Consider the following 21,606-nt stretch of genomic DNA (forward strand, 5'->3'; position numbering starts at 1 on the left):
AAAGATAGAGGAACACAGAAGAAGAAGAAAATGAGGAAATCAAAAGGATTGGGGTGAGGGTGGGGTAGTAATTAATGACAAAGAAAAATAAACAAATGTAAGGTGGACAAAACAAGATAGGGGAGGAATAAAATGAGATAATAAGAAAGAAAGAGGAAAGGAGAGAAGAAGGAGGGGAGAGAAAAAAGGGAGAGAAAGGGGGAGAAAGGCTAAGCAAATGAAGAGAAAACGTCTACTTTCCCACCAGATTTCCTTCCCTCAAGACAATGGCTATTCATTCCAGTCTGGCCCTTCTTTTCACCCCATGATTCCCCCCTCGTGTCCCTTATCTTCACTTACCCCCCAGAGCTTCATCTGTGCCTGGAACACACGGTTACCATCAAAGACAATGTGGACATGAAGCTGAGAGGGAAGAATTACAGGGGCAGTAACAATCCCAGAAGGTAAGAACAAGTTATTACAACAGAGAACCAGCCCAGAGGTGTGAGCCCTATATCCACAGGTCAGCCAGACAGCCCTGACCTACTAGCTCTACCCTCCTCTCAGGGGACTATGGAGCCCACATGTTTGCTGCATACAGCAGCTCTGCCTGTAAAACTGTTGTATCCCTTCAATTCACCAGCCTCCCATCCAGGATCAGACACTCCTCACCTCAGTTTGACTGGCCTTCACCCAGTTGAACGCAGGAAGTGGAATCTGGCCGTATACAGTCACCACTACTAAGGACTCTGTCTGATGCCAATCATGACGGCAAGATGCTGGCAGCTAAAGAGAAGATGTGAAAGGTGTGTGGTAAGAATGAATGCTTAACCCAAGGAAAGTTCTCAGGTGTGTCAAAGAAGAGACACAGAATCTCAGAAAAGATTAACACTACTTCATATTGCAAAGCCTCCAGGCTGCTGAAGGTAAGGAACAGAATCTTATTTGGTTTGTACAAAAGGGAGGAGTTAGAGAGCTTGGCCATGAGGTACAAGGAGGGGGAAATTATTTCTGAAATTGGGTTCTAATCAAAAGTTCGGGAAAGCTGGGGCTTACCTGCTTCCCCCAGTCATGCCTACCAACTCTGCATCCTGGCTGTGCCAGGAATGCCCCAAAATCCAGGGTCTGGATACCACAACAGCTCCAAGACTTCATCCTGAGGTAGGAAGGTAATTCACCTGAATCTCCTTTCCCCTCCCCATGAGCCCCCATGTCCCCCTTATCAAACAGTGGGAGAAACTGGTCTTATAGACCCAGTCCCCTCTCTCACCCCTCATGGAATCGAGGTGCTCCTGGGTGGTAAGTACATGGAGTAGCATCACTCTCAGGGCTTTGGTAAATCTAAGATGGGTAAAGGAGAATCAGAAGAATCAGGTCATTCTAAAGTATACCCCATACACCCTCATATCTGTCATCCCAGGTATAGTATCTCTCAGCTACATGATTGCACCCTCTATAAGCTCTCACTCACAGCATCACATCCTGGATTCTGGCAGCTGGAACCAGTCCGGATCAGACTACTGTCAAGTCCTGGGCAAAGGAAACAGAGTCAGGAACCTATCTATTCTCTCCACCTAATTGCCACTTGCACTAAATTTCAGTCTGCAAAGCCTGTCCTACTGAGGACCCACTTACCTGTTCCAGGTTCTTGATCCAATTCCTTCTGTTCCAATGCCATTTCCAGTGCTTGGGATATATTTAGTGGAAGCAGCTTTGGAGGGAAATCTGACCTATGGGGTATGGGTGGGGTGATTTAGTTCTGACCCATTAACCATGATCATCAGCTCCAACACTCCCACCAGTGGTAATGGTGTCAAAGAGATCTGGTGAAAGTGGTGGCAGGGTTGGAAAAGTTGAGTAGCAACTCCATTGCCAATAATCTTCTTTGTGGACATCCCAAGTCCCTGAGCCCTGGGGAAATCCCTAGAGCTTTTCTGCCCATCTACTCAGTTGCTCTCAATCTAACATTGCTCTGCAGAACTCCCATTATATCCTCATCTTCTTCTAATTGTGGACCTAACATGACTTTCTTCTGTTGTTCATGCTACTTCCACAAAATTAATTTATTCTCTACGGCCTCTTGGCTGCCAATACTGCATTTTCTTCTTGATCTAAAACTCATTTTAATGTTTTCCATAATGAAAAAAAAGGCAGGTCATCCTCAACAATCTCTCATGTATTATAACTAAGTATTTATTTATGAGGATCTATCTACTCTATTGATTCTAAACACCTATCCCATCACCCCCATACCAACCTTAAAGCAAAGACATTATTTCTGGATACAAATTTCCCCTAAGGTATAAAATATACACAAACCCTAACACTTGCCCCATCTCATATCCCTAGTACCCAAGCCCCAGTGACCCATTAATCACTTCTAGGAAGCTCCATGAATGTAGGAAAAACCCAGGGACTTTCTCTTTACTTGGGCCTCTCCCGACGCAAAGTCTCTGCTGACTTTGGAATCGTATTCAGAGGTTTTTGCTCCTGAAGTGAACTGCTTGTGGCAGGCACCTCAGGTTGAGGGGCCTCTGGGAGCTTCTCAGCACAGTGTGGTCCCACAGTACAGCCCTAGTACAGATAAGGAAAGGAGGATTAGGGATAGAATCCTTCTATTAGGGACAGAATCCAAGGAAGTAAATAATTTACCTTGATGTTTAAGAACTCAGAGAAATCTACAGTTCGCTTCCGGCAGCAGGACCAACCCTGGTAACAAAAGACCCAGCTCAGCTTAGATTCCTGGGTATATTTCCTTTGGGAAATGGTCTTGCTATCCCTTCTTGCCTACTCCTCACCTTAAGTGCATCGTGGAAGATTGGGACCCCAGGGTGATGGCAACAGGAATCTGTGGATACCAGCAGAAGGATCAAGGAAAGGCAACTATACCAAATATCACTACTCTTACTTCTTCCCCAGATTTATATGCTCATGGTTTTCCTTTAGAAAAAAAAAAAAAAACAAAAAACTGAAAACCACCCAGACCAATTAAAGCAGGGCAGATACACTGTATTTCTCTGCTCCTTTAACATTCTGCCCACACTGACCACTCCCCCAGCACTTAGGAGCCCCCTGGCAAAGTCAGAATTACTCACCAGGAAGGTTAGCATTGGGGTCAAAGTGCTGCCCACAGCCTTTGTTATGGCAGAGTAGAGACATGGAGGCAGTTGGTAGAATTACTGAAAGGGTATCTCAAGGAGTCTGGCTGCCGAGTGGGGAACACCTCTTAGTCTGGAGGCTTTTAGCTGTCTGCAAGGGCCAGCTGTTTCTATCTTTAGTTCAGGAGGCGTACACCTCCTAACATGGGCAAGGGAACTTTAGTTGGTCTTCTCGACCAATAGGAGCACGCTCAGGAGCATTTTAGCTCTGGGGCTCAAGAAAAAAGGATCAGGCAGACTAGGACCTGGAACTTGGGTGAGGTCAGCTAATCACTGCTGAGACAGTTTTAGATTTACCCGGCCAATTCCAAGCCTCTGACATACCAGCAGCTGCTCAGAAATGAATCCCAATTTCGAGACCCCTTCAGCTCAGTGAAGGTATCCCAGTTCTTCCAGCTCATTTTCTTCAAGCAGCAGCTTTCTGCTCATCCTGATTGCTTCTGTATACCAATAGCACCAATCTTTGTCAACCACATAAGCCATAGTACACATCCAACCTCCCAAGTTTGCCTAAATGGATATCCATACTTTTGAGCAAAAGGTGATAAAGGATTATCCTTATGGAACCTATGATTATCTCGGGACAGAACTCCCCTCCCTCCATTCCCTTTCAAAAATAGCACAGAAAATTAAAAGGCTTAAAACGTATTTTAATAAGTTGATGCTGTATTACTGCTCCATTTCTCAGAAAAACTCCAAAGATATCAGGGACAAATCAAACATGGTACACCAATAAAAAAAAATGCACAGCATAACTACCTAAGATAGGCAAGGCTAAGAGCTACTGTCCAACCTTCAGCATACAGCAACCCTGTTCCCAAGATTGTACTAGGCCTATCAAGAAAAGCTGTGAACAGCAACATCATAGACACAAAAGGGCCGTTCCTGGGTTGTCCAAACCCAAGAAAAAAGATGGAGGCAACTTAACACGAGATTTTTTAAAGATACACTAAAATGAAAATCTCTAAGAGAAAATGTCTTCCTTAGGACATGAAGGGGTAATATATGGGATATAACAGAACCGTATGTATGCTGTCTGTGACCTCTGTGGACATTTGCCTGAATTCCCATCTGTGAATGAATGGAACAACGGGGCTAAGGTCATTGGGGGATTTATTTTTGTGGTGTATGTGGCAGTGTCTCTGGGGTTGAAGGGTATAATGAGAAACCAAATAGAACAGGATGGACAAAGAATGGAATGATCAAGATTAATGGGGGCTCTAACTGGATCCATTTTGCCATGGTTCCCCCCACCCCAGGCCCTCAACAATCACATGAGACTTCAGGAATGCACCACACAGAATCGATTAGTTAAACGATATACCACACTGAACTGATTTGTTAAATATCGCCCCTCCCTTGCCCTCAGCCTCCAACAAACTCCCTCAGAGTAGTACAGGCAAGGAAGACCTAACTATTGGGAGGAATCCCTAACACTTCAGGGCAGAATTCTGGCTAGTCCAAAAAGGGTCCTTCTTTAAAGGGTTTTTGAGAAACTAGACATTGAAATTTTTATTAGTATCGGCGACGTTTGTTTGGAGCAAATTCAGCTCCAGGAGCTGCACGGTTGAATGCAGGAGGGGTTCCACCAATTGCTCCAATTCCTTCCATTGTAGCAGCTTGGCCAAAGCGTTCAGTTGTTGGTGGGGTCTTGGAAGAGAAGAGAGCAAAGTTACAATAGAACCTATGTCCCAAGCTTCCCACCCATTTGTAATCCTTCCCAGGGGGGCCATTCAAAGCTCTTGATGTGCTAGGCGTGACTAAGACTGTTTAGAACTTAGTGGACATCCCTGAAAAGAAGGCTGTCTGAATTACAGACCCACCCAACCAAGCTACCTTTCTTTTTATCCCAATTCCTATTGATTAAGCAATATTACACAGCAAATTCCCAGACTAAGTAAGTTCTACTTAACTCCCTTTTCTTGAACTAAGTATATGGACAAGGACAAGCCATCACTCTTCAGCAATCTTATGGCCACCCAGTTTTAAAATTTTGACACTAGAACTAGAACTCAGTATGAGCCATAAAGCCTTTTGGGTTCCTAATCTATTTTATGTGATTAATACCTAACCTTCAGTTGCCTTCCCTCCAAAACAATAACAACTAAGCGAAACCTGTTACCCCCGTTAACCCAGGATAGCACCTCAACAGTCAGACAAGCCAATCAAAGGCATTTACTTAACTCCTAGACAAATCATAGAGACTGGGTTTGTTCAAAATTCAAAAAATCAAGACCTTCAAGTTACATTTAATGGAAACCAGTGACCCTAAAATTAGGCAGGCTCAGGGACTGAAATCAAAGTTCTTTTTCCTATCACCATTTAGAATTACTGTAAGGCTCTGCAGTGTATTACCAATCCCAAGGTTCCATCTGGCATCATAGTGGCAGGTCCTGGAGGAGCTGGGGTACCAGCTGGCACTGGAGCAGGGGGCATGGCGCCTCTGTTGTTTATTCCCATAGCACCTAAAGCAGAAAAGTGTGATCGGTACAGGAGACAGACCCTGTCAGTCTTTCTGTGCAAGAGAAAACAATTCAATAAGACCTCTGAGCTAAGGATGTGTTACCCACCCCCCAAAACGATGCTCCCTGAGAGAAATGTCAGCCCCCTTAAATCTGGACTATGTCTGGGAAGCCACTGAGTTCACCAGAAATCATACAAAAAAGGAAATCAGAGCCATTAACCTCCTAAGTCCTTACCTCCCATAGCCATCTGGCCCATCCGTATCTCCTGTTCTCTCTGAAAAATATGAAATACTCAAGACAGTCCAAGACAGTACTACATTCTACCATTCACAATACATTGAGGACCACACTCTAAGGGAAGCAAACAGAGTGGTAACACATTCCAAGTACACTGAGGCCAAGCTGAGTAAAACCAACATCTCCTTGCTAGTTGTGCAGTTGAGTTCAAGGTTAGAATTGCAAGGACACAAGTCAGTGTCTCCTAGAACAGAATAGATAAAAGGCAAGGGGAGAGATAGCTGACGACTTCAAAGACTTCAAGGACCTCAATCTGCACAGTAACTCCAAGGACATCAGAGAACTAGTTTAGGCTGCTATAGAACTGGATATGTCTCATCATGTAATTACTGAGTCTAAACAGTGTAACACTGGCCCTAGCTCTCCATCCTAAGTTGCCTGTGAAGCAAGAACTCCCCTTCACACCTTACCTTTCCTTCTTATGAATTCTTCTTTCTAAAAGGAGTTTCACAGAATACAAAAACTGGTCATAACCTGGTATGTTTTATAGTCCTAGTGGACAACTTATGGTGGGTTTGTTGTATGACTGGCCTGGTACATCATGGGCACATGGGAGATATACCGCATCAGGGAATGTTCCCTTGAATCCTTCCTGCTGTCGCCGCATCATTTCTTCCTGTTGCCGTCGCATCTCTTCCTCACGGCGCCTACGCTCCTCCTCCTGCCTACAGAGAGTGACCAAAGTATTTAGCAGAGACATTCCAGAACTTGAGCCGATTATCTTAACAGGGGAGATCAAGAGCCTACTGAAAGCTATCAGAGCTTTCCAAGAAACTCACTGCTAAATGTGTTCAGCCCTAAAGCAAGCCAAAGGTGTCCTTCAGGGGAAAATTCTTCCTTCTGGAAAGGAGCCTCCTGACAGCAGCACTCAGCTGCGTTCCCTTTAGTGCAGCTCTGGGTAACTCCTAGAATCACGGGCCTCTGAAATGTTTCCCATCCGAAGGGAGAACATGAGAAGCCTTCAGGCGATATTGACAAATGCACGAGGCAGCCAGGCAAAAGGAAAAGGGAATGAGACATTACATCAGAGCTGTCAGAGGAGAGGGTTCAGAGCTAGTCACCTGAGCTCCAGCTGCTTTCGTTTTTGCACTTCTTGGTTGTGCAGCTCCTCCATCCTCCGAAGTTCTTCCTGGCGCCTCATCAAGTCTAGGAAAACAATAGACCAATCCAGAGCATTCTTCATTCTCCTCATATAGGCCTAATAATTTTCCATAAAGAAAGATCCAGAAAGCAAAGGGGATATATAATCCCCGCATGGCCATCTGAGCTATCCAGATTCCAAAAATGAAGTTACTCCTATTATGTCCTTCTCCACAGAATCCAACATTCTCTGTCACATCTCCAAGCTCATCTGCCTACTGAGATCAACAAAATATTTCAGAGAATAAAAGCAGAGATTTAGGCCTTTCTCTAACAACTGATATAAAACATTCCTGAAGAAAGTCATCTTGTTCTCATTCTAGATTGAAGAGCTGTACGACCATACTCACCCTGTCTCATCAGCATCACCTGGTGCTCATGGCGAGCAGCCTCCATCTCCATCTCCAGCTTTTCACGAGCCTCCTTGATGTTGCGGTCCACTTGGTCCTGCTGCTGCTTCTCCATCTCAATGAGTGCCTTCCAGCGCATTGCATACTCATACTCAAAGGAGCCAGGCTGTGCAAATCTGGGTGGCTGCTCTCGCTCCCTGTAGACAAGGTTCCTGGATTATTAAAACTGTGTCCAAGATTCCCCCCCACCCAAGCACTGCATTCCTCCTGAGGGCCAAGACTATGGTGGCCAATGAATAGCTACAGGAAAGACCTGCCTCTTTGACACATCCCTTTACAAGCTTCCTTAAGAATAGACAAGCACCTAAAAGGGAATCTATTAGAACTACATACTTGTGAAATTGCTGGTTCTTTATAACCAGCTTCTCTGGAAGTCCCTCTTCATCATCCAATTGGTCCATGGGCTCCACAGTCACAGGCCGAGGAAATCTGGGAGAAAGCAGCTCAGTGTCAATCAAATTATACCCTACAGCAGGCTTCCTCTCTATACCTGCCACTGGCATGGTTAAGTAGTTAAGGATCAGGACTGGACAATTAAACATTTCTAAAGGAGTCTTTACACCCATTCCCAAGTAACCAAGTTCTTTTAATGGCATTATGTGGAATCTGGGGTTGACGGGATGGAATGAGGCTTTAAATCTCAGAATACAGCTTTAAAGATGTTCAAAGTAAGTAGATAGGATACTTAAGTGCAGTTTAAATATCCAGTATCTAGAAAACTCCAGACAATGACGTCAAGTAAACACAGAGATGCTGCATGCACAAAACAACTTTTCAGAGTTCTAAGACTTCAAAGGGGAGATTTAACATTGATTAAACAACCTACTAGAAGACTGAAAGATTTATTTCTTAATCCTCATACTATTTCTGTTAATTTAAGTAAGATTACACTGAAAACCCTACTAAAAAGTTAGAATTATAATATCCAAAGTCTTTAAGTGAACACAAAAACATGGTTCCTAGAGGTTACCTTCCCACACCACCAAAGGAAGTTATGACCTACGGTCTCTTTCTAAAAGCACCCCTTCACTTACGTGGTTAGCAGGAAGGAGCCTTCACTGCACCTGTCCAGAGCTTTCCGAGCAGCTGGCTTCCCTGAGAATTCAACAATGCCTTTTCCTGAGGGCCTTCCTCGATCATCCACAATGACCACAGCCCTTTCCACCTGGCCAAACACCGAAAAGGCTTCCTCCAGCAGTTCATTGGAAACATACTGAGGAAGGTTTCGGACTGTAAGGGATGCACTATGGCAGGCAAAGCGCACACGCAGCTGCTTTCCACGGAGTGGCATGTTGTCCAGTTCTACTTTGGCAATCTCCGCTAGGGTTCGTGTTTCCTATAAAGCAGAGGAAAGTTAGAATAACTTGAGTTTGACAAAGACCACATGTGCAGGATCAAGAGTCAAAAGTAGCACAGCCCAATATAAAATGTCTACCTGCCCCAAACCCTGACAACACACAAAGAAACCTACAGAGTACTGAAAAAATAGAAATTACATGTTTCAGATAACTCTTTGGGATAGTTGATTGCTCTGATATCCTTGTAATGAATCAACTGGAAATTCTAGAAGTTAATACCACTTATATGGTCATCAGTATCGTAGGTTATTCACCCAAGTGGTAACAGATCTTTGGGGCAATGACCAGCAGCCAGAATATTTTATTACAATTTTTATACATGTAATATAAAAAATGTAATATAAAATTATAATTTTATTACAGTAATTACAATATAGCAGCCAGAATATTTTAATTTCACTAGCTACATACAAGTTTAACGAAAATCATGTATGCCCTTCATGAGACCTCTTTAGAACCACAGACCCTAATGGGAACCCCTTCTCGTATTACTAAAGAGGAACCTTGAGGGGCGCCTGGGTGGCTCAGTGGTTTGGGCTGCTGCCTTCGGCTCGGGTCATGATCTCAGGGTCCTGGGATCGAGCCCCGCATCGGGCTCTCTGCTCCGCAGGAAGCCTGCTTCCCTCTTTCTCTCTCTCTGCCTGCCTCTCTGCCTACTTGTGATCTCTGTCTGTCAAATAAATAAATAAAATCTTTTAAAAAATAAATAAATAAAGAGGAACCTCGAACCCCAGAAAAAATTACCTGCCCATGTAATCTCGAGTTAATGGTAGATCTGGAATGAAAACTAGCTCTGACCACGGTATCTAGTGAACTTGCTAACACATTATGTTCCTTGTTTATGTAGAGAATGCTTAGAAAAGTTCCTCCCTCATATACTTAAACATGTTTCTTAATCAAATCAGTTTTTATGAAAAAGATCTACACTTAAAAATGGATAAATAAATTTTATATGTATTTTAACACAATTTAAAAATTTTTTAAAAATAGATATGAATAAAACTGTCCCTTCATAGTTTCAAAAAGCCTTAAGTGAGATAATACATAGGCAAGAACTTGGGAAATAAATTATATAAACCTTAATCATTACTAAGATAAAATAAAATTGAGTTGATAATTATTAAAGCTGGGCATGAAGTATATATAGGTTCACTATACTATTGTGTCTATCTCTGTTTATGTTTGAAATTTACCAATTAAAACAGAAGTTCCAAAGAGCATATTTTAGTTTCAGTGTCCTAGACAAATAAACCTATGTTGCCCTTGAAACAAAACAAAAACCTATGAGGAAAAATAAAAATAAAACCTGTATCTTCTGTCCTGTTCTACCAACTATAACTATTAAACATTTAACAAACAGACCATTTGAGAATTATTTCCACTGCCTAATTTTCCATATCCATCATTCCCCGGCTTCCCCACCTTTCAGAGTACATACTCTAAAAGCCCATTCTTGCTTACCAAGCGGATAAAGCCAAAGCCCTTATCCTTATGAATGAAGACTTCGCCTGCCTTCCCATATTTCTCAAAGAGTTTCCTCATCTCCTCCTCAGTGATGTCAGGAGGAAGATTGCCCACAAAGAGCCGGCTACGTTGGGTGAAGGTCTTCTCTCCTGGTTTCCTAAAATTCTTCAGGTCGATAGTCAAGCCTTCATCTGAGAGAATACACAGTCACTCAAAAGATTGGGCAAAGAGATCTACAGTCACATTCTCAAAGAGGTACAACTGCTGCTAGATTAGGAAACCCAATTGTTGTAAAGAAGTCAAACACCATTTCCCAAAATAATCTATCCAATAACCACTTATCAGTAAATTGGACCTTAAAATGTCAAAGCAGTATGCAGACATCTGGGAGTACTTCTCAATAGCTCTACTAAGGGTCAGGAGACACCCGGACTAAGAGACAGAAAGACAATACAGAAGCTATTGGTCAAAGAGAAAATTAAGCAAGTCAAGGAGACTTATGTCAGAAGAGATCAGTTTTTTAAATTTGAAACATAGGGGGTGCCTTGATGGCTGAATCGGTTAAGTGTCTGCCTTTGGCTCAGGTCAGGATCCCAGGGTCCCGGGATCAAGCCCCACACTGGGCTTCCCTGCTCAGTGAGGAGTCTCTTTATCCCTCTCCCTCTGTCCCTCCCCCTACTTATGCACTTTCACTCACTCTCAAATAAATAAAATCTTTAAAAAATAAAACTGAAACATAATTGCTCCATTTTCCCAATCTCTCACCAATCTTCAAAACCTTAACAGTTCCCATTCTTTCATGCTTGGGTTAACGGAATGAAAGGAAATGAGTTAGGAAACAGTATTCTTTGTAGGGATCTCTGGAAATAAAAGAGGGTTTAGGTTGGTTCTAGTTTTAAAGGCACACAATAGGTACTCAAAGTTTGCTGAATGAATGGAACATGTCTTTAAAGAATGTTTACTCTGATTAAAAACGGGCTGGCACAGAACCCAGGCTTAAAGTATAACACTCAGTACCAGACTTCTTTTCCCTTAAAGACTTGTTCTACATTTTCTAACTAGCAATCTGACGATTACCTCTAAGAACCGAGCTCTGAGGTAAAACACACAGACATCTGTTTAGCAGAATACGCTAACACAACACAGCAACTTGTACTCATCTGCTGCCCAACATGTCTGCTCCTCCTCTGAGTGAATCATCCTTTTCTATCCCAAGTATTAAGAGGTAAATAGGGGAAAAAAGAGCAAAAGGTGTGCCACAAAGGCTTATTCCTTTTTAAGCCCAAGAGACTAATCTAAAAACCAAGAAACCTTTCCCAAGAGGGAACCTATTCTGACCCCCCTACAAGCATGTACTCACTCTGGCTGCTGGCCTGTTGCCCATTTGCGGGTATTGGTGGCGGTGGCGGCTGCTGCTGTTGCTGCTGGTGGTGCTGCTGGTGGTGATGCTGATGATGCTTCCTTGGAGTATGGTTTTGCTTCTCCAAGTTAAAGGTTTTATTGCTCTGCATTTTTGCACCCTAAAAGGAAAATGTGGACTGCCAAATACATTCAGGACTAATCAGTCACCTTCCTGATGATTTATGTGTCACTAATCATCTCTGATATCCTGGCTTTTGCCAGATTCAAACTGGTTATTGTAAACACGTATGGCAAAGTTGCACCACTCAAAAACCTAAATACCACTAGACTTTAGCAGTTATGCTGCATGGAGAAGCTAGACAAGTACTAAATGAGAACAGCTTGCATCAGAGTAGCTTGAAGAAACTTCCAGTTCACTAGTTCTATACATTAATTGGAAACTACTTTCCCCAAAGAAGCTACTGCCTAAAAACTAGCTCTATCATAATATTAAAACATACTGAAGGAAATAGATTCTACTTATCACAAGGACAAGGACTATTAAATTTTGTTACCTGGTAACAACCTACAGTAGATATGGAATGAACAGTAGAGAAAGTATGGGCTGTGTAGTTAGACATACTTAGATTGGAAGCATGGTCCTAGTACTCACTAGCTATGTACTACTTAGTAAATCACTTCTACACAAATTTAAGCTGTTACAAAGAAGCTAATAAAAATACCTCTCAAGATGGCTATGAGGATTCATAAACATGTGAAAACACTAGCTTAGTACTGAAATATAGTAAGCATTCAGTAAATATGGTTATTAATCACAATGAAGATAAGTGACTACTAAAGCAATGAAAAGCATCAAATAAAAAAGATGAATATATAATGTTAAATCTCACCTAAAAATTAACGTAAGATTAAAACAAAAGGAAAATTCCTGATACAATCCAGAGTGAATTCAAAAACTAATGGCTTAAAAAAAAAAAAAACCAAACTAATGGCTTTAAAATGGAAATTTTCTAATTGATCTAGTTAACAAGCTGAGGACCATCTTCCTCATTTAAGGACAGTTCGCCAGCAATAAAAGGGCAAAGCCAATCCTAAATCCTTTCCCTTAAACAAGACCTAGTCAGAATTTAGCTCAAGGAAAAATGCTGACAAGGACCTCTTCATCGACATTTATTGGTAACATTGCATGATTCCTCTAAATTAGAGAAAACTGATTTCTCAGACAAAGAAAATGTGACAATGACTTGATAATTACTGATTCTGGGGTATATGAGAAGACTTTTTATGTATATAAAAGTTTTCCTAATACATTTCTTATCCCATCCCTCCAAAACATAAACAACTTAATTATCAGATTCTTGTTTCATAAAACAAGTAATAACAAGAGCTATCAAATTGTTCATATTCTATAACTCAGGAAATTCTACTCCTAGAAATTTACCCATAGGATATAATTTTAGAGGTGCCTGAGCAGCTCAGGAGGTGAAGCATCTGACTCTTGATTTTGGCTCAGGTCATGATCTCAGGGCTGTTGAGATCCAGTCCCGTGTAAGCTCTGTGCTAGGCGTGGAGCCTGCTTAGGATTTCTCTCTCCCTCTCCCTCTGCCCTCCCCCGAAAGAATGGAATTTTAAAATTTAAAAGCCATATCCATGAAATAGTCACTGTGATGACCTTTAAGGAAACAAAATAATGACTTAAAATACCCAAAATCAGAGGTACAGTTTTTAATAAATTATAGTACATCTATTCAGTGTAGTGTTACACAGCATTAAAAATTATGAAGACCATGTACATGTGAAAATGTCTGACATTTTGGGGCGCCTGGGTGGCTCAGGTTACAATCCCAGAGTCCCAGCTCCCTGCTCAGTGGGGCATCTGCTTTCCCGTCCCTCTCCCCACTTATGTTGTCTCTTACAAATAAATAAAATCTTTAAAGAAAAGAAAAATGTTTGAGGTTTTAAAAGGGAAAGGTTTAAGAAACAGGACATTTTTTTCCCCTCAAAAATGCATGTAGACTAAAAGAGAAGGCAGGCAAAAATGAAAACTGCCCTGTTTATAGCTTATTGGTAATTTACCAAATTTTTTTTTTTTTTTACTAATTCACCCAACAAATATTCACTGAATGCTATTTGCTAGGCACAATTATAGGTGTCTGGGATACATCAATGAACAAAAGAAAAGATTCTTGCCTTCAGTTGTGCTTACCTTCCAGTTAGACCAGAAAAAAAAAAAACAACTAATAATTACATAGTACTTAATAAGAAATAAGTGCTACTAGAAAATAAAGAAACAGAGACTAAGTCGATAGGGAGTGAAAGGGGTAAGCCTGCAATTTTAAAAAAGACTATTTATTTGAGAGAGAGAATAGGAGCGGGGCGAATGGGGGGGCAGTGTAGAGGAAGAAGCAGACTCCATGCTGAGCAGGGAGCCCCACGTAGGACTCATTCCCAAGACCCTGGGATCATGACTTGAGCTGGAAGCAGAAACTTAACCAACTAAGCCACCCAGGTGCCCAGTAAGACTGCAATTTTAAACAGAGCTGAGGTAAGCCTCACTGGAGAATTGACACATAAGCCAAGACCTGAATCTTATTTGTATCATTTCATCAAACTTACATTTCTCATTAACAAGGTACCTATTACAAAATGTATCTTTTTAAAAAGATTTTATTTATTTATTTGACAGACAGAGATCACAAGTAGGCAGAGAGGCAGGCACAGAGAGATGGGGAAGCAGGCTCCCCACCGCGATCCCAGGACCCTGGGGATCATGATCTGAGCTGAAGGCAGAGGCTTTAACCCACTGAGCCACCCAGGTGCCCTCCCTTCCTAAAAGATTTTATTAAAATCTATCTTTAATATAGAAAACTTAGAAACAAAAATATTAAATAAAAATCCACCACCAGAAGTCAGTTACTTACCCTCCCAGGCACTGATTTATTTGCATGTACTCTAAATGAAATATTATAAAGACTATTTTACAACCTGCTTTTTCTACTTTATTACATGATGTTGAGCTTTTATATCACTCAATCTTTTACACTATTTTTTTCTTCTACATTAATTTTTAACGGACACAGTATTTGGCTGTCAACCAAGCACCTATGGTGTTGGGACACCTGGGTTGTTCCTATTTTCACCATTATTTATAAACAATGTTCATAGTTAAATCTTGGGCACATCCATGAGTAAATATTCCTCCCACAATTTCCATTTTTACTTATTTACCTTCCAAAGCATACATTATCATTTCAATATAATGAAGTTATACTGCAGCACTGTAAGTTTTTCTTAACTTCTATGTCAACACTTACAATTTTTAACAGCTACCATGTGGATATATACTAACTTACTAAACTACCCCTACCATGAGACATTTGTTTTCACCCTTTTCCTATTAGAATGATGCAGTAAACATCTTTTTGCTTATAGCTCTTTTTGACTACTTCCTTATAATAAATTCTTAGAATAATTGCATCTATCTTTGTTACTCTTACCCACAGTGCAGCATTTTTTCCTCTAAAAAAAAGGGCAATCATGTTTCTAAAAATAAGACATAAAAATAGGAAATTAAAACATACAAAATTTATGAAGTCAACCCCAGAAACTTTTGGGGATGGGGTTAAGTTGGCATTAGATTCAGATCTTTAAGTATTTTAGTCCCAGCTATTAAACACCTCCCTTCCCCTTGACTCCAAACTGGCCTACAGCAGAAACTTGAGTTATCTTCACAGCCATTTCTCCAACTAGGTTCTTACCTTCTTACCCCTGGCTAGAATCCAAGGACCCTCTTTTTTTTTCTCCAGCCTTTAATCTGGCAATCAGTGGCCCCAGCCTCAGTATCTCGCATCCCATTCAGGAATCCACAATTTATATTTACACATTTATAAAAATCCTCATAGAGATCCACTCAAAACTCAAATATTAAAAACTCTGTATACACATTGTAACCAAATTTCACCACTCCTTTTCAAAAAGGCCATTTTATAACTTCTTAGTAGAAATGATCTACCTCCTTAAAGAAGAAGTGCTAGGATGTTCTAAAACCATGTAAAGTAACTTCAAGGGAGGTTATTTTTTGTTTTAGATGTGTAGTCTGGGAGTGAAGATGATAGTATCAGATATTTACCAATCATTATATGCCAGGCACTGTGCTAAGTCTGCACTCTCACTCAGAGCTCAAAACTATTATCTCCTGGGTAAGAAAACTGATGTCCATCTAAGGTTACCCAAATGTGATGGAGCAAGGAGTGGAACTCACAACTATTTTAACTCTAAAGCTCATTCTCATCACTATGCTACAAGCTTAGTAATCAAACTCACCTTGATTTCAAAGTTTAGATCCAACAAACTGACTAGCCATGTCACCTAACTTCTGAGCCTCAAGTTTCTTCACCTGTAAGGAGTGGGTAACAATGGCAACTTCACAGGGCTGGTTATTTTAAGGACTAAATGAGATCCTGTACACAGCACTTGTTCCTCCTGGCAACCATTATCCGTATTTCTGCATTCAGCTGGTGCTGTAGTTAGACAAATATCATTAATTACACTCTTCCTCTTCTCTTTCGGATTCCAGCAAAAATCATTTTTTTACAACCAAACTGCCTACCTCTGTGTTTCTGAATAAATGTCTCTACAATGCTAATCTTTACAATCCTTCCTTCCAGTTTACTCTTTCCCAAGAAGGCATTCAATGGTTAAGACTAAATAATACTGTATAAGTCACTTAAAACAGTGCCCACAAAGGAGCAAGTACTAAGTAAGTATTGTCCCTATCACTTATTTCTGATGATGACCACCAACATAATACGGAAATACGTGCAGAAATCTCTCGAGCAATAAATTCACTGCCCCCTAACCACTGGGCCTCTTAAGAACTAAGCACAAAGATCTGCATCAAGGATTTGTCCACTTATCTATCCCAAAGACTAACCCTAATGAGGGACTTTTCTTGAAAGAAAATATGTACTGCTGGTTTAGAAAGACTGGGGCTACTGGACACAGTGTGACTGCATAAATGGGTGGTTTAGGTACAAGACCAAACACTACATCACACATATTTGAAATCAGTTTTCAGGAAAAGGATCAACTTTTTTTTAAGTGGAAGCTGGGGGGTGGGAGGGTGGGGAAATCTGCTAAAAAATCTACCGACCTAGAGGGCTGCATGGATATGGATCTGCCTGAAAGCTGCAGAATGCACTGATATAGTAAGGTACTTTCCTTTCATTTAACAACAAAGAAGTTGGACAAAAACACAGCATAAATCTAGTCAGTGCCCCCCCCCGCAATGAGAGTTGCCAGATTTATCAAATAAAAATACACAACGTAGAGTTCAATTTGAATTTCAGACTTTAAAAATGACCTTTTAGTAATTAAACCCTATGAAACGGATGCTAAAAATAATTTGCTATGTGAAATCCAAATTTAACGGTATTTTACCTGGCAACCTTACTCCCTACACCTACCCCAACTTCGGTTGATAGCAAAGTACCTCCAAGTCGTCTCTAACCTCAACTTCCCTGTTAAGAACAAGAAGAAAGGTTTCAGGTGACAACAATAGTTTCCCCAAGAGGAAAATACCCAATAGGAAATCCATAAAATTAATTTTTCGTTTTAAAAAGTGATGCTATAAATGGGTCGAGTAGCTAGGCAACAAGACTTTAAAAAAAAAAAAAAAAAAGGCATACAGGAACCTGACCGGGGAAGCCGCGGGGTCTGCACTAGCAAATGAACTTCCCAGCCTAGAGTTTTGACAAAGAAACATCGCTTGCCCCCCCCCCCATTTCTCATTCTGAATTAATGGCCTCGCGAGGCTGAGAGGAGGAGCGCCGACAAAGCGCCTCCTCCTCCAGGCTCGACTTCAGGATAGACCCCACACCCTGAGGCCCAAGACGGCTAAAGGACTGAGGAACTTACTGACAGGGATCAGAATCGAAGATGAGTAGCAAAAAGCAACGGGGCGAGAACGGCAACGGGAGCCAGGCTAAAACAGAAAGCAAGGAGAGCGGAAAGCAATGGGCCCCCGCGGGTGGGCTGAAGAGGCCGTGTGGCGGCGGGGACAAGGCCTTAAGGGGCCTTGGAACGAATGGCCAACCTCCCTCCAAACCTAACCTCGCCCTAGCCTCCTGTCGCAAAAAATCCTGCTCTCCTCTCAAACAAGAACTAAGTCGTCCCCAAACTCACCCTCTACCACTGTTCTCTCCTCAGAGTAACGGCGACGCTACACGGCCTCTACCGTCCCGAGAAAAGAGCGCGCGACCGCCGGAAACGAGACGACGGAGCTCGGTGCCTCCTTAGGGGTACAAACTGGCGTCCTTGATTGGTTATCTGCCTTGCCAGTCAAGGTTTATCTCCAGAGGCGGAATCCTTTTTCCGCCATTTCTTCGATTCTATTGGCTACCGAACGCGAAAGGTTCGAGTTCGTGTGAACGACAGATGGGGGACAAAGAGCGAGGCGTTCTACTTAATGCGCATGCGCAAGTTGTCGTCTGCTCGAGACGGTAAAGGAAGGGGGAGGGGGATAAAGTGGTGGGGAGGAGAATGGAGGGTCGGCAGGAGAGCCTAATCAGGCTAACAGAAAGACTGAAAAACCAAGTAATGGTAGAGGCAAAGGAGAGGGCGAAAAAGGAGAGAGAGGAAAGTGGAAAGAGAAGAAAAGGTGCGAAAAAGTGCGCGTAGGCGTGCGCTGAGAACTCCTGCACTGCGCCTGTGCAAGAAGCAAGAGTAACAATGTCATTGTATCCGTGTGGTAGATCTAGCCTTTTCCTTCTGAAAAAATGCCCCGCCATGTTTCTTTTTTCACACTTCCTCATTAGGGATTGCCCTCTGACATTGCATACTTATATTTCTAGTTACTTCTGCCGCCAGGTCTACTCATGAAGCCCAACTGAAACAGTCACCACTATGGCTATGGTTATGGTTATGATTATAGAAAGGGGGTGGAGGAGATGATGGGGATTGATAACTTAGTTTCTGTGATTAAATACAATTGTAACTACCTATTTCCATGGTAACCAGGGAACCCAGCAGTCCAAACACTACTATTGTGCCTGTGAATCACAAAGAGATTCAACAGGTGTCTTTATTGCCATGGATACATTGTAGGCCTCCGGATCAGACTGATTTTATATTCTGTAGGATGCCAGTCAGGTAGGCGCTTTCATTTTCGAGTAATGCCAAACTAGCCCTGTTGTTAATCAAGAGCTATAAGTCTCAACTGATCGGTGGTTATAGTTCGTTCCCGCTAAGTAATTCACACTCAGGGTTTCAGGGTGTCCCAACTGGTGCCTCAGTATGTGCGGACAACAGTGATCTAGACCTGTACTGTCCACTAGGAACTTCTGCAAGGACAGAAATGTTATTTGCGGGGTGCCTGGGTGGCTCAGAAGGTTAAACGTCTGCCTTCAGCTGGGGCCATGATCTCGAGGTCCTGAGATTTCAAGCCGTGCCTAGGGCTCCCTGCTCCATGGGGAGTCTCCCCCTTCCTGTACTTTCTCTGTCTCTGTCAAATAAAAAAATAAAATCTTTGAAAAAAGAAGAAGAAGAAGAAGGGGCGCCTGGGTGGCTCAGTGGGTTAAAGCCTCTGCCTTCCACACCGATCATGATCCCAGGGTCCTGAGATCGAGCCCCACATTGGGTTCTCTGCTCAGCGGGGAACCTGCTTCCTCCTCTATCTCTCTCTGCCTACTTGTGATCTCTGTCTGTCAAATAAATAAATAAAATCTTAAAAAAAAAAAGAAGAAGAAATGTTATTTGCTTTGTTCAGTACAGTAACTACTGGCTCTACATATGTGACCATTGAGGGCTTGAAATATGAGTAGTGCAACTCAGTTACTGAATTGTTAATTTAATTTTAATCAGCTAAAATTTAAATAGTCATATATGGCTAGTGGCTACCATATTGGACATTTCTAGACCAATTTTTCCCAAACTTTTTTTTGAGAATAAGTAACACCTCTAATATAACAACAAAAATATCACCTCTATTCCTGAAAAACATTTATTTCCCTGCTCATGGGAAAAAAAAACAATAACTAAGAGTATAAAGAGAAAAATCCCTCCCTCTGGTTACAATTATGACCACTTTCTTCCATTTCTATTTGCTATGTCTGTATTTACCTAGTCAAAAAGAAATGTTTATACTTTTTTATAATACACATAGGATTAAGCCAAGGTATACATTTTTTTTTTTGAGCCATGACTTCTCACTTTAAAAAATACTTTAGCTCTCTTCCCATATAAATGCATAAAGATCTATGAGGACTTTTTAATATGAAATATTAAAAAATAAAATTTTATAGACACCCACATGATGGTTTTTAGTGTCTCCAGTGAAAAAATACAAATTATAGAAAAGCTACTATGGATTTGGTAACATTTATTTTCAGGTTTTATTTATTTATTTATTAGAGAGAAAGGGAGAGAGCACAAGTGCCAGAGCCCCAAGAAGAGGGAAAGGGAGAAGTAGGCTCCCTGCTGAGCAGAGAGCCGATGCTCTGAGCCACCCAGGTGCTCCTTGGTAACATTTTTTTAAAAGATTTTACTTATTTGACATACACACAGAGCATACAATCAGGGGGAAAGGCAGAAGGAGAAGAAGGAAAAACAGGCTCCCCGCTGAGCAAGGAAACTGCAGCAGGAGTGGATGTTACCCTGGATTCAGTAACATTCTAATGAATGTATACTTTGTTAAAAATCACAACAGCTGTTTATGTTGGAAAATATTTGGTAACAAAATAAAAGGAAGACTGTTGTACTTGAATGTATCTCCTCAAGACAATCACAACATAAACAGAAATGTTGATGTAAACAAATAATTGCAATACTCTAGGCAAATAAAATAATAGCACCAGGGGCACCTGGGTGGGGCTCTCTGCTCAGCGGGAGCATGCTTCTCCCTCTCCCTCTGCCTAGGGCCTGCTTGTTCTCTCTCCCTGTAAAAATAAATAAATAAAACCTTAAAATAATAGCAGAGGTAAAGTGGTAAATCGAAGTTAGCAGGGGTCTGCATGAGTGGATCAGGAATGGCTTCACAAGAAAGAATGCTTTTGAACTGGGTCCTAACCAAGAGGTTGAAGAAGCTCTGGATCAGAAGCTGAATGATGGATTGGCAATTGGCAATGGATCAGAAGCTGAATGACCTATGTTTTAGGTAATTCAGCCTGGCTGAAGAAAAATGGGGAGGCTAAGAGATAGGAAATTAGGCTAGAGAGATAGGCATAAGCCAAATAATTGAGGGCCTGTGCTGTACTTAGGAGTTTGTACTTTACTTTGTTAAGTGATGGGGAGACATTGAAGATTTTTAAAAGTAATTTATGGGTTTTCTTTTTAAGATTTTATTTATTTATTTGAGAGAGAGAGCACGAGCAGGGTAAAGGGCAGAGGGAGAAGCAGACTCCCTGCTGGGCAGGGGTTTGATCACAGGACCCCAAGAACATGACCTGAGCCGAAGCCAGATGCTTAACCAACTGAGTCACCCAGGTGCCCCCAAAATTTGTCTTTTTTAAAGATATTTATTTATTATTTATGTCAGAGAGAGAGAGTACAAGCAGGGGGAGTGGCAGGTAGAGGGAGAAGCAGGCTCCCCACTGAGCAGGGAGCCTGATGCAGGACTCAGACCCAGGACCCTGGGATCATGCCCTGAGTCGAAGGCAAACACTTAACTGATTGAGCCATCCAGGTGTTCCTATGTTGTTTTTTCCTGATTACGAAAGTAATATATGCTTATTCAGGGCAAAACTAAAAAACAAGAGTATAAAAAAAATCATCATAATCCCATTATGGAGAAATCGCTGTTAACATTTTAGTGCATTTTTTTCCAAACTATCACAGATGCACACAAGTGTGCATGAGCGCCTCTGTGTGTGTATATGTGTATTTATATATTTATTTATTTCTAGAGAGTGAGAGAGACAAAGAGACTGAGAGACAAAGAGAAAATACATTTTTTCTATGTATGATAGGTTTGAACTTA

At 41.6% G+C, this 21,606-nt stretch overlaps 2 protein-coding genes across 19 annotated transcripts in view; both read right to left on the bottom strand.

The window, feature by feature from the left end:
* The window catches only part of ITGB1BP2 (integrin subunit beta 1 binding protein 2), a gene marked incomplete at its 3' end in the record, with an annotated part of 20,513 nt that extends 17,268 nt beyond the window's left edge, over window positions 1-3,245 (bottom strand). For 2 of the 7 annotated variants that reach the window (XR_014306926.1, XM_082716214.1), the window contains exons 1-10: window positions 3,075-3,235; window positions 2,778-2,827; window positions 2,632-2,688; window positions 2,408-2,553; window positions 1,615-1,709; window positions 1,451-1,509; window positions 1,250-1,320; window positions 1,036-1,135; window positions 652-765; window positions 340-402 (exon numbers count right to left, since the gene is read on the bottom strand). Coding sequence is in view for 5 of the 7 variants with exons in the window: in XM_082716214.1 (XP_082572340.1) it covers window positions 340-402; window positions 652-765; window positions 1,036-1,135; window positions 1,250-1,320; window positions 1,451-1,509; window positions 1,615-1,709; window positions 2,408-2,553; window positions 2,632-2,688; window positions 2,778-2,827; window positions 3,075-3,138 (819 nt within the window). Of the gene's footprint in view, window positions 1-339; window positions 403-651; window positions 766-1,035; window positions 1,136-1,249; window positions 1,321-1,450; window positions 1,510-1,614; window positions 1,710-2,403; window positions 2,554-2,631; window positions 2,689-2,777; window positions 2,889-3,074 lie in introns of those variants that run through there. The other 5 variants (XR_014306925.1, XM_082716213.1, XM_082716215.1 and 2 more) reach the window with 5 other exon arrangements.
* Window positions 3,246-3,766: 521 nt separating this feature from the next.
* NONO (non-POU domain containing octamer binding) lies at window positions 3,767-18,103 on the bottom strand. 12 transcript variants are annotated; one of them, XM_082716185.1, is made up of 14 exons: window positions 17,817-17,890; window positions 17,125-17,152; window positions 15,957-16,153; window positions 15,131-15,176; window positions 11,632-11,791; window positions 10,269-10,462; window positions 8,484-8,785; window positions 7,783-7,878; window positions 7,390-7,586; window positions 6,961-7,045; window positions 6,462-6,564; window positions 5,837-5,876; window positions 5,493-5,602; window positions 3,767-4,787 (listed from the first exon to the last, which is right to left on the bottom strand). In XM_082716185.1, the coding sequence occupies exons 4-14, from the start codon at window positions 15,170-15,172 to the stop codon at window positions 4,653-4,655; spliced, it is 1,464 nt and encodes a 487-aa protein (XP_082572311.1). In that variant the 5' UTR covers window positions 15,173-15,176; window positions 15,957-16,153; window positions 17,125-17,152; window positions 17,817-17,890; the 3' UTR covers window positions 3,767-4,652. The 12 variants fall into 12 exon arrangements, with proteins under 12 accessions (XP_082572311.1, XP_082572310.1, XP_082572306.1 ...); XM_082716184.1 differs by having other exon boundaries at window positions 17,099-17,152; XM_082716180.1 differs by lacking the exon at window positions 17,125-17,152 and having other exon boundaries at window positions 17,817-17,903.
* Between the last annotated feature and the right edge of the window lie 3,503 nt (window positions 18,104-21,606).

Source organism: Mustela nivalis (genome assembly GCF_964662115.1).
Source record: "Mustela nivalis genome assembly, chromosome: X".
In the NCBI taxonomy this organism is placed as follows: Eukaryota; Metazoa; Chordata; class Mammalia; order Carnivora; family Mustelidae; genus Mustela; species Mustela nivalis.

Excerpts from the sequence above, each read along its gene's own strand:
- NONO (XM_082716180.1), bottom strand. The coding sequence starts at position 15,172 with ATGATTGCCCTTTTTTTTAGAGGAAAAAATGCTGCACTGTGG. Across the intron at positions 11,792-15,130 it reads GAAAAAATGCTGCACTGTGG|GGTGCAAAAATGCAGAGCAA; the intron begins GTAAGAGTAACA and ends TTTTCCTTTTAG. Across the intron at positions 7,587-7,782 it reads AAGAACCAGCAATTTCACAA|GGAGCGAGAGCAGCCACCCA; the intron begins GTATGTAGTTCT and ends CCTTGTCTACAG.